The 12,993-nt window shown below is 42.9% G+C and overlaps 1 protein-coding gene across 1 annotated transcript in view; it reads right to left on the bottom strand.

Moving 5' to 3' along the window:
• cntnap5a (contactin associated protein family member 5a) overlaps positions 1-12,993 on the bottom strand; it is a 71,062-nt gene that overhangs the window by 32,077 nt on the left and 25,992 nt on the right. Inside the window, exons 4-7 of the mRNA XM_076264414.1 lie at positions 4,770-4,917; positions 2,364-2,567; positions 857-1,044; positions 483-626 (exon numbers count right to left, since the gene is read on the bottom strand). Of these exons, the coding sequence (XP_076120529.1) occupies positions 483-626; positions 857-1,044; positions 2,364-2,567; positions 4,770-4,917 (684 nt within the window). The remainder of the gene's footprint in view (positions 1-482; positions 627-856; positions 1,045-2,363; positions 2,568-4,769; positions 4,918-12,993) is intronic.

Raw genomic sequence — 12,993 nt, 5'->3', positions numbered from 1 at the left:
GGTCTGGATAGCGCAGTTCATTACAATTGAGCCTCACGGTGCTCCAGGCTGCCAGCGCATTGAACTCCAATGTTCACCCGGGCTCGCATCAATGAGGAGGCTTCATTTGGAATTACACACGCCATCGACATCTCAGCGAGGTCTCGCCACTGTAATACATCTCTACTCTGACCTTGACTAGGAGGCAGTGGTCCTCATTAAAACACAGAAGAATACATATTCAGAGCCACGTGAAATATGGAGATCGGAACTGGGCTGGCTGGCTGGCTGGTGTGTTTTGCTTTTTGTTGGCAGAGATTTTTGAACAGTGGCAGGCTAATGCTTTGTCCCTGACCAGCAAGTGGGTAAGTGAGTAAGAGCATCTCATGCACACATACAAACACAGAAACACACACACACACACACACACACACACACACACACACACACACACACACACACACACACACACACACACACAAAGGAATGAAGTGAGACCTTACCACACTGTAAATCTGTGGCTTCCGTCTTTTGGCCAGATCGATTATGTTAACTCCATTATAGTACAGGTTCTCCATACAGCCATGGAAGTTTCTCCTCAGGAATGTTCCGGGTTTTCCAGGGAGTGGTATTCCTCCGAAGCTCAGCTTTAAGGATAAAACCGGAGTCAATGCCTTACTATTTATTGCATACACACAGGCATACATAAAAAAGTAATTTAGCAACTTAGCAACGAATTAAAACTAATTTGTTGAAATATCCCTAAGATTCAGTTGAGTAATACAGTAGTCTAGTTAAAAACAGATAATAAAAAGATATTTTATAAAATATGTATAAAATAAAACATATGTCAGATTGTGGAGGTGATGACCTCTACCTCGTAGTCGACCTCCAGTGTGTCCCCGTCCCCTCTGGTGCGGAAGCGCTGCGTGTGGCGGTCCAGCGTGAAGTTCACCTGCCTGTTGAAGCGCTCGATGAGAACCGAGTGCCAGTGCTGGTCGTCCAGCAGGCTGCCAAGAGTGACCGCCTCACGCGCTCCGCCACTGGTCCTCACCCTGGTGTCATCTGGCCACACGGATGCAAGGACCACAGGGAAGAGACACACACACACATAACCATGTAGTACATGCTGTATACACACACATTCAACACAATATGTTAATGTATTTATTTATTCCATTGCTTGGTTGAATTTCCCATGGCCTGTGTAATTTAGAATGTGTATTAACCGTATGTTAATTGCACACCTCCGCTTCGCGCCGGGCCGTTTTACCATCTAGAATGTGTATTAACTTTGTATAGTCGAACGGCGTGACGTCCATTATCCCTTACATATATACTCAATACTATAATGTCCTATACACTAATACACTATGCTATATCAGGTATGATAATTCTGTTCATATGACAAAAAATAATAGCAGAGTTTAACCAAATTTCTGTAGGGTGAGAGTTGAGAAGTGCCTTTGCACAGAGTCATTTATGGGGAGCCTGTCATGGGAATAGGTTCATTTTTAAGGGTCAGTGTCTGCAGGCGTGTGATGAAATATTACATGCTGCTTTTACACACTGCATTACACTGTGACTTCATAACAACAGTGCAAGTACAGTTAACAGCCCGGGTCATAGTGCCATCCCTCAAACGCATGGTTTTGCATCGTCAGCAGGTGAGGCCATTAATTTGCCTTGACAGGAAAATAAGCGTTTGAAGCTACTGTGTGACGCTCCATAAACTAAAAAAGCATAAGAAAACAGTACATAAATATAAGCCTTTCAAATGTGCCCAGCTGGCATGATAATGAATGTAAATATATACAGATAGTCTAAAGTTTTAACAGAGCCTGTCTTAGGTATGACTTCCATTGCATTTCCTTTTGCCAGTGCTTGCCAGTACTTCAAATCCACACATTCACAATGTGTTGTACAGGTATGGCCATACTTTGCCATGGAACGCCTTTACACCTTATTAAAATAAACAACTGCATTTCATTAAACACCTGCTTCTGAATCTTTCTCTTTATGGGGGTAGCAGACATAAGCATACACTCTCAAAAAGGATGTGTTGGAAATAACAAATTGTGTTGTCCTTACTTAAACACATCAATGTGTTATTTCCAACACACCCTTTTTGAGAGTGTACCATAAAACACTGCACTAGTTGCACTAGTGGTTGTGTCAGTTGTAAAAAAAAAAAAAGATGTATAGTGGATTTACCCACAGCACCTGTGTGCATCCAGTGGTTTCAGATACAAATTAAATTCACCACAAACTTGTGTGCTTAGCAGGAGCTGAACACCCCTTGGCCTTGACCCTACTGACTTCCAGAGCTGATCTCCAGCAGGGGTGACTCTGGTCTAGGGGAGCCTGGTCCAGCTCTGTCTCACCCAGGTTGAGGTGCAGGGCCAGCCTCCCGCGGTGCAGCTCCAGGCTGATGTGGTCGCCCCGCTGGCCCTCTCCGTGGAGCAGCACGCCCTCCGCCTGGCGGCTCTTGAAGCGCAGCGAGATGACGTCTTTGGCCGTGCTCATGGACTTCTGGTTGAACCGGTAGAGCAGGGAACTTCTGCCGTCAAAGTCTGCCACATAGGACTCTGTGGAGAGCAGAGGAAAAGACGCTCAGAGCCCTCCCTCAACCTTCTAGACGCTAATCTCTTGTAAGTGCATACCAATGCAATGCAAATCTGTAAGCTGTGCAGCAGTTCTCCTAATATCCCCTCATCACATTCTCCATTACTGTAATGTAACTGTGAATAAGAGCCTGCCCTAGATGTTCCTGCATTAACTCGCTGCTGTGTGATGCTAAGGTCATTCTTATCACTGTGCCGTACCACTGGCTTACCCAACATGGGAGTCTCCGTTCAGTTTCTGGCTAACCCAAATCTGAACTGTTGAGAGACATTTAAAAAAGCCTGAATACATAATATTTTTGATGGGATTCTTCCCGTGTAAGGTAGGGGCTGTCTGCATGAATAATGCAATCTCCTACATGCACCTGCTATTCCAATTCTTGGCGAGAGGAGGATTTGCAGAAACTTGTGCCGGAGCAGCTTTGAGAGGAGAGGGGAGAAAACTGACATGTTTGTGAAAGTTGTTCAAACACTGCTTACATTTACAGCAAATCAAAGGCATGACTGTGCCAAGAGTTCTCTTGGATATTTATATAATGTGTTAAGGGCCTGTCATCTCTGACACAAACATACGCACAAACACAAATACACACACACACACACACACACACACAAACACACACACACACACACACACACACACACACACACACACACACACACACACACACACACACACACACACACACACACACACACTGACATCAGACCTAAATGCAAACAGAAAAAGACCAACACATCATCAATGAACAACCCAAGGATGACTGCTCTCAAAGTTGTACACAGAGATGCAGTCTAGCAACAGAATCTATACTCCTATTTTCATGTTTTGCACCATCAAGGTTTCAAGCTGTCCTCTATTTTCTATTGAGATATTGCTTAAGTCATTTTTGGGCAATTTCCCCTCCATTTGAATCACATTTTATATGTAGCATTGGATCCTTTTGAAATAATTCATCAGGATTCAAGAATGTGCAAACCTCCTGTAATTCTGTGAGGTCGAAGCTTTTCGAGAGCACTTAGAATAGCCTCTCACCACTGGAGCTAGAATATACAGTATTTTATAAATGCAATCTACCTAACTGAACTATTTATGGTCTGTATCTTGAATACAACATTTAAGAATGACAAGTAAACTCCATTTTCACTTGACCCATACATAGGTGTACAGCAGAGAGGCAGAAAGGGTTACAGTTTATTGCATCAGGGACACCACACTATGCAGATAGCCTGTCCGACTGTATCTCAGAGATAATAAATCTGGGCACTTGTCTTCTTATTGCCTTCTTGAGGGGACAGATTCATAATGGTTTCTTTTATTCGCTGCTATATCAGGGAGCAGTGTGCATTTCGCTCCTAATTCCCCACCCTAAGCACAGGGAAAACGAACGCTGAGGTGCTTCTCATGCAGCATTTATTAGAAGAGCACACATTCATCCAACATTAATACAGGATCATGCTGTGGAACTGTTGGGCATTATGAAAGTGCTCGCTAAGGGATAATTATAATGTCTTTTACAGTGCGCTACATCTCAGGCTGATCCATTTAGTCGTGCTTTGGTATGCTTGCAAAGGCGTCATTAGCGACTAGCGTTTATTTATTTAGCATTAGCTTGACAAAGGGCTGACTCCTGTAGTCGCAGTAATGTCATCATTCCTCTCTATTAGAGAAATTGCGTACGGTCAGCAGTTGCTTTAATCATAAATGATTAGAGAGAGAGAGCACCTGGTCTATATCACCACAGAAATCATTAGTGTCACGTCTTTCTCAGGGCACAGAGACCAACCATAAGCAGTTATGAATTAAAAGGCCGACGGAAACAATTTACTTTGCCCTTTTCTTCTGCATTGTTATGCATTAGCACATTGCTGGTGGACTGATGCAATATTACACCGTTATTAGATCTCGATTTGGAGAAGAGCATATCCTGTCTGATTATGCACCAGCATAAGCAAACCAAGGACACCCAAACAGCACTTCTGAGTAAGGTTTTTTTCTCTCCTTTACAAGGCTCAAAGTTGCATCCTGGAGAATAAAACCTGCTGCCATTTGTGGCATTTTCTGTCTTTGCACAAAGCCTCTGCTGCACCGTCAGGCTTGACCTTTTTCTGGAAAGTGCTTCCCCCCCCCCCCCCCACACACACACACACAGGCAAGGCACTCACTGTAGGTGCAGCCGTAGACCTCGGCACGGAGCCCCACCCAGCCACTGGAGTTCCACTCTAGAGGAACGAAGCGGAGGAAGCGGGTCCTGATGGGGTGGGGGAGCTTGTGCTGGACCACGCCGTCTGCATCCACATTACCCACAAACCTCTGGGGGACACACAGGAAGCAAAAAAGAGAGAGGAGAAACATAAAAATCATGTTAGAGCAGAATGACCCTGAGGAAACGGCAAGAACGACTTTGAGCCATTAGGTCGGTTCTTAGTCCCTCAGGCATTTTGCTTCCGCATGTAAATGTACACTGCAAACAGACTCACCCGCTGCTGCTGCTGACAGCACGCTGTAAGTTATACACACATCCTTTAACGCAGCACAGTTATGTTGGACTGATAGGGATTGACAGGAACAGTGAATTAAGGGTGCTGATTATTTATGCATGCATCCACAAAGCACCGAGGCAGAGTTCAGGGGGAAATAACGGTGGCTTTGCCAGCGTTGAAATGTCACAGCGTCTCTCTGAGCTTCTCCTAATAAAAATGTAACTGCAATTAACTAATGACTCAGTCAACAGAGGGTTATGTGAGTGGCATTTGGGAGCAAATAATCACAACAACACATGGCCTGAGCGGTGAGTCAGAGGGACTTGCTCACGCAGAGAGCTGTGGAGACAGAAATAAACACTTTTTCCCCCCAAACAAACAGAAGTGGGCCCTGGCAGATATGATAAAGCCATCGCGTGGGGTGCTGTTGCTAGGTGTTAGCAACAACTTTTTTTTTAAAGTATATTTGTTGGGCTGTTTGCCTTTATTTGGACAGGACAGTGAAGAGTGACAGGAAGTAAGTGGGAGAGAGAGATGGGGTGGGAATCGGGAAATGACCGCAGGTCGGATTCAAACCTGGGTCCCTGTGGGTACTCGGACCGTACATGATACGGGCGCTGTAGCCTGCTGCGCCACAGCGCCCTCCTGTTAGCAGTGACTTTCAAAGGTTGTATTAGCGATAGCAGCGATACGTCACTTCTGTTGATGTTCAAACAAAACAGAGAGCTAGCTCGCTACTCCCTCCCCCTCCCTCCCATGCAATTAAAACTCTCCTAAACACGCATCTCGTCGGTTATTGGTTGAAACACTTTATTTTGCTTTTGAGGGGTTGCCAACCGTTGTTGGTAGCAATTGTTTTTGTGTACAGATCTTGAAGTCTAGGCTGCTTACAGAGACGGCCTGCTTATGGGGCAGGCAGCTAGCGGATCGTTAGGAAAGATTAGATGAATGTGATAATTTATGTTTGGGCCTTTTTTGGGCCTCAAATCGCTGATACAACCTTTAAGCAAAACAATGCTGCTTTCACACCCTCCCTCTCTTCCATCTGTCTTGGTTTACTCACTGCTAAAACTAGGAGCTGGGCTGATTCACTCCCTCTCTAGATTGCTGATCATTCTGGAACACATTTTACCTCACAAACTGGTTTTACAGAGCAGGTAGTATAGTGCTTGGTACTGCTGTGTGCTGTTAAGCATGTACTGTTTCCCAGAGATGTTATGACAATGATAAAACTGTTAATGTGGTTGATGAGTCCAGAGGTAAAACACAACTAGCATAAATGTTTAACTGGACCCCTTAAAAAGGTAAAGCACAACTAATAGATATACAGTGTCTTCACAGGGGTCCTGCTACACAATGTAAACAAAACATGTAATTGTTTTGATTTTGTAAGCCACCAAGCAACTGGCGAACACCATGATTTGTATGTGCCATGCTGTTATTTGCAATTTTCAGCCTGTAATGTTTTGATGTTCAGAAAAATGGTGGGAGAGAGGCTTGCAAGCCCTGTGAAATGACTTCTATTGATTACACTGGGGCGCTGGTCTAAAACGGGCATGTTTGAGTGGGCTGAGCTTGTAGACAATGCGTTGGCTGTCTCCAGCGACTACCTGGAACATAATCCGCAATGTTGATGTAAGCCAGGCAAAAAGTAATCACGCGTCTCAAGAGCGGAGATGCTCGCAGGCTGAAGAGCACAGAGCTTGAGTTGGTAACCTTCAGTCAGTATATATATGGTTTTAAATTCAGCAAGTCTGTTCAAATTTTTATCTATAGTTGAAGTCCTTTTTTTATTAAACCATTACGTGCTGTTAAATATTCATCGGATCAGCAAAGGATGAGGTTATTTCTGGGCAGGTTTGTTTTGTTTTATTGCACATTATGTTATTGTTATTAACATTTACCTATATTGTAGAAGATCAATATCGTTTTTATATTTTTTACTTCTAAAAAGAATTTTTAACATTTTTGTGGGATACCAAACTTATTCGGTAATGTATGTAAATATACAGTAGGGTATACATATAAGTATTGGTCAAAACATACACATAAATACTTAAAAACATTTATAATATAATACAAAACACCTATAGCCATGACTAATGACAATGTGAAACTGAATACTGCATGTAGGGCTTCACGATTAATCGATTTTTAATCAAAATTACAATTTGAACTAATTAGCTTGCTAGCTAATTAATCGTGCAGCCCTACATGCAGTAATTCGCACAGACTGCAATTAATTGTCCGGCTCACAACTGTCCCAATGGTTAACCTTGTCACATCTATGATTTTTGTATTCATGTCATTCTCCTTGTGTGACAAACAGCAAACCTCACTTAACAGGAGTGCTGTGCTTCTTATGCTCTTAATAATAAGGCAGTGCGCTGAGACCATGCCCCTGCTGTTCACATGGGCCTGCTGTTCACATGGCCCTGCTGTTCACATGGGCCCTCCCAAAGCCTCCTCATGGACCCATTCTTATTCGTATTTCTTGCCTCAATCGATAATAGAGCTCGTCACATCGCGTCATGTGAGAGCATCCCTCGCAACAGGGTCTATTTTGAATTCCCAAAAGAAAACAACATCCTGTCCCACAACGACTCTTGTTTTTTTTTTCGTGGCAGAAAGGGGGGTGGAGGGATGAAGGCAGCCGTGATACATCCTCCCAATTACGCAGTTTGTTGCATAAAAAAAGAAAGGCTGTGGACCCTGAGGGGGCCTAAGACCTCCCGCTGGAGCTGAGGGCTCAGGTTAGACAGTGTCCACATAAACATCTCCGCTACCCCTCTGCGACTTCATTATTTCTATTCCTGTATCGACTGATGAACGGTGGCAGGCGTGTTCATTAGGCCTGCTTCCCTGGTTCTTCTCCCTCTCTCTCTCCGTCTGTCCTTTTCTCTCCCCTCTCTCTCTCTTTCTCTCTCTTTCTCTGTCTTTCTCTGTCTCTTTCCTTCTCTCTCCCCTTTCTCTCTCTCACTCTCTCTGTTTCCTTCTGTCTCTTTCCTTCTGCCCCCCCTCTTTTTCCCTCACTCTCTCTGTCTTTTTCCTTCTCTCCTCCTCTGCCTCTCTCCTTAGATCTGCGTTTTACATCGCTCCCCCGTGGGCTGTTTCATCAGCATATCATCAGCGTATGCATGGTCCACCCTGAGTGAGCACACGTGCGCCGCACACCCCGCCCCGCCCAACCGACCGTGCAAGGACAGGGGAGAGGAGGACCCGACAGGGTGAATTCTTCACAGCTAAGCCCAGACTGAAGCAAACAATCTAGCATTCAGGGCACACGCAAGCTGTCTCTGTCCTTAACATTTAAAGTGAGAGGGACATTCCTGGCTCAAAGGCAGAACTGTATTCTGATACAGAATGTGGATTAGTTAAAGTTAAAGAAATGAATGCTGATATTTTTGGATATGCTGTACCTAATTTGGACCTAAACTTATTTTCCTTAAGAGATGTTTAAGATGATGAGAATGCATAAACTCCCTTTGTTCTAGATATTTCCATATATTCCCCACAATAGTGCCCAAAGGTTTCCCTGTGATCCCTCGCCTGACATAATGGAAACAAGCAGTAAATATTGCAAATTGGCTGTAGTGTAGTTTAAACCGCCCCGTTTTAATTTGTTCCAATGAGAATACTGAGTTTCCTCTCCACCTTTAAAGACGTACATTGTGCTTATTCCCCAGAGCCTGTGAGACTTGAGTAGGTGTCAAAAATAGAGTGCACCTCGGTGTCACGGTGACCGGGTTTGTGGGGCCGCTCGGGGGAGCTCTCCCTTAGGGCTTTGCTAACGTTCCAATCCCTCATCCATCCATCCCCCCTCCCCTCCACCCACCCCCTCAGTGCCTCAGATGCCGAGCTCTCGCATGCTGGCAACCATCAGAGACTATGTATTATTTACCAGTGTTCAATGAAGCAGACAACAGGAGCCACATCTGAAAGGGGAACAGAGACGTGACAGGTGACGAGTTCATCATGGAACATTGTCGTTTTATTGTTCGTGACTTGGAGACTGCGGCTCAACAAAAAGAGAGCCTGGAGCCTGCCCAACCTTATACTCACTTCTGCTTTTCAACACAAGCTCTAGAGAGAGCAGAAAAACAGCGTAGCGCCACTGTCAAATACTCTCTTTTACTGCTATCAGCTTCTCTTGCCATTTATTTATGACATATGCTGAAAGCGTGGCTTTAGGTGTCTTGAAGCAAACAAATGTAAAAACTGAGGCAGTGCCTTGTGCTGTATAAACTCAGCACAGCAGGCTAAAGCAGAGAGCTGAAGAGAATCCTGCAGTGCTCTGTAGACTGTGAATAGAATAATCAACTGAGGGACTTAGTTACGGAAGTTTAAGGTTCTAATTTACTAATATCCCAAATAATGAATTGCGCATTCTGTTGATTTCATGCGTGTTCTACAAAGACTACAGGCTTACACTTTGCTTGAACTCTCCAAAATAAGGCTATAATAACTTTGTCAGGAATGTGTCACTGCAGATGCCAAGATCCTGTCATCATTCAGCTTCACAGTCAATATCTAATGACTTGACAGGGTCAAAATGCAGAAGCCTGTGTAAAGGCACCAACCGTTTGATGTGATGGCAATTACCAATAACTGTCAAATGACAGTTTTACACCACTGGAAGAGGTCTGTTATGACAACGTATAACAAGACATGCCATCTTCCATGATATGTTTTTGTCATGTTTATCCCAGTCTTATCAGAGAGAATTTTTGAAAAAAAAAATTCTCAGCACATAGAATAAATACGACACAAATAGGACTTGATAGAGCCATAAATCATGCTGCTAATATCAGGCTAATGGTAATCTAAGGTACCTGTGATTCAACATTAATGTATGTCTTGATAACTTGGCCTAATTTGGTCTACTGCAGAATCTTTTTAGGTGACTTCTTGATGAGATATAGTTATGATATATTGATATATTGATCAAATGCAAGTAAAGCTAATGAAACTAAAATGAAAAGTAATACTAATAATTACTGAATATCAAATAAAAAAAATGCATATAGATTATTTAGGGTTTTCTTTGATTTCAGAAAAAAAACACTATAACTGTATTACAGTCTGCAACCAAAATGCAGTGAAATGTAGTGATGAAAAAAGGAGTGTGGAAACAAAACAAGAGAATGTGAACAAAGCTTTGCCCTGGATGCTCCAAAATTGCACTGCTGGATACATTTGTCTCACTTGTCTTTACTACGACGGAGTATTAGGGCCACACATGAAGAAAAAAAATATTTTTGCCATGGCGAGATTAAAGTCGACATGTTGACTTTAAAGTCGACATGTCGACATTAAACTCGACATTTCGAGAAGAAAGTTAAAATGTAATGTTGACTTTAATCTCGACGTGTCGACATTAAACTCGACATTTCGAGAATAAAGTTGAAATATCATATCTACCTTAATCTCGACGTGTCGACTTTATAGTCGACATGCTGACATTAAACTCGCAATAGGCCCTACTCTTTAAACATAGCCTACACAGTTTAAGCTATGTAGCCTACACTAATATGTTACATAAAAGAAAAATGGGCTTCAAATAGGTGTTATTTCAGATAGATTGCTAGATTGCAGATATTCAGATAGATTGCGTCTTGTCTGTTAGATTGCCCTCATCGTGAAGTGCTGTCTCGCGGTTATGGAAATACCATGATGCACTATGCCGTTTAGGCTAAATAGCTAGAAAAATATATGTATCCAATGATATAATGTTTCTATACAAAATGTTATTTCACTCTGTTTTACGTGGTTAAGGCCACTGCACATCCAAATAACTGCCCTTCATGACCCACAGGCCGTCACTCTCCAGGATAACATGGCAAAACTCATTTTTCTAAAACTGCTTTTCCATGTCTCACCTGCTGCAATACGTATACTGTAGGAGGCTAGAAACACATAGCCTAAGCATACTATTTTGATCCCGTGAGAGAATATGTGTGCATGCACTTTATTTATGCACTTTGTGTGCATATGTGTGCATGTAGGCTACTGGGGTGGTCGGGAGGACAGCTTCATTCGTCCCTCAATAGCAATAGGCTGTTTTGCATCCATTACAAACAAGCAACGTGAAAGTCTAGGATTGGGGAGAGCGCCTAGTATGCCTCTAGTGCATAAGCATGAAGTTGAACCTTTAGATGAAAAACAACACTTTAATAATAGGCCTACAATAAATAAATAAACCGCTATGACGTTTAGGCTACTTTTGACCATCGCATTTATCGCCTGTAACTCCGTGATAAGGACCTAACAGCAAAGTATTTGGCTGAGCAACGTAGGTTAATATGTTCTATGTTTTGTCCACATGATATAGGCCTATGTCTAATCATTGTTGCACTTGTTGCATTGTTTCATTCGTCCTCCCTTTCAATCGCCCCGAGCGGTCGTTCTCTCTCCAAACTAACTTTATTCTCAAAATGTTGAGTTTAATGTCGACACGTCGAGATTAAAGTCGACATGATATTTCAACTTTATTCTCGAAATGTTGAGTTTAATGTCGACGTGGTGACTTTAAAGTCGACATGTCGAGTTTAATCTCGTCATGGCAAAAATATGTTTTCCTTCATGTGTGGCCCTAATACTCCGTCGTACTTTACCGCTGACATGTCTAAATGTTCAGACAAAAACAACAGGGGCTGGTTCCCCAAAACGTTCTTATCAGGTAAGTAGTTCTTAACCTATTCCTTAACATCTCTCTTAACGTCATGGCACGATTCCCGACACGTTCGTACGCTAAGTTTATCTTCTGTAAGTCACACGTTTGTAAGGTTGGTCTGGGCCCAGTTTCCCGAAAGCATCTTAAGCCTAAGAGCGTCGTAAAGTCCCTCTTACGAACGTCTTAAGATTTGCCGACTGTTTCCCGAAACCATCGTAGCTTAAGAACGTCGTGAAAACACTCGTAGATCTACGAGTGCTCCAGAGTTCTCATTACCGGCTAAGAGCGTCTTAACAGTACTTCTCACTGAGGTCACCAACAGGACATACAGAGGAATTACAACTTAGAATACATAATTCAATTTATGTTCCCATTCTTTATTGTGTTTACCTGATGAATCAGATTTTAGCGTGCACAATAGTATAGCCTACATTTAATGGTCATAATAATGTGATGAAAAGCGGACAAAAATGCAATCCAGTTATGAAACGAGACGTTGCCAGAATAGTTTGCCATTATCTTTGCTAAGTGAGGGATATATTATTAGGCCTATGAGGTAAAAGCAGAGAAAGGAACATGTGGTTTAGTCTGTAGGCCTAGTACTGCATCAAAATCTAAGCCTACACATTTCCTCACTTTCTTACTTGACTTCTTTCTTATCTTCAAACATGTTCTTAAGTGACACAGTGAAAAATTATTGCATGGTGCAACAATCTAATCTTAATTACAATTATTTATGTCTGTGTATGGTATATAACCTACTTAGGATGCTTACATGCAGATGTCAAAGTGTTTCTATTTTCGTATTGATGCAAATTAATGTGTAGGCCTAGATCCGAAGTTTAAACGGTAGGCCTAGCTGTGACGTGCAGTCACCTGACATCACCATCAAATCAAAGGATGTTTCAGAACTATTAACGTGGACAGCTCCCCTTAAGAGCATCTTAAGAGCAGTGCACGCGCGTTCACGCTACAAGCATGTTCGGGAAACAGTCGGAAAAACCAAACGAACGATCGTAAGATGAATCGTAGAAAACCCTTTTAAGAGCGTGTCTCCGTCGTTATCGGGAAACTGGGCCCTGGATCATTCGTAAGCTCTTTCTTAGCGTTGTTTGAGCTCAAGACGCTAGTCGCCGCCACTGTGCAGCAGACTTTAGAAATCAGCGCAGCGCAGTACAAGTCAAACTATGGTAGGTCGACAGTATGTTGACAATGTTGTGGCTCAACGATGAT

The sequence above is a fragment of the Alosa pseudoharengus genome, unplaced genomic scaffold, assembly GCF_046254945.1.
Source record: "Alosa pseudoharengus isolate Yale_2024_CS ecotype anadromous, Long Island Sound unplaced genomic scaffold, YU_APseudo_1.1 YU_APseudo_1.1_scf_3, whole genome shotgun sequence".
Classification (NCBI taxonomy): Eukaryota; Metazoa; Chordata; class Actinopteri; order Clupeiformes; family Clupeidae; genus Alosa; species Alosa pseudoharengus.
The sequence above is the reverse complement of the archived record's forward strand: the minus strand, read 5'-3'. Positions and strand labels throughout refer to the sequence as shown.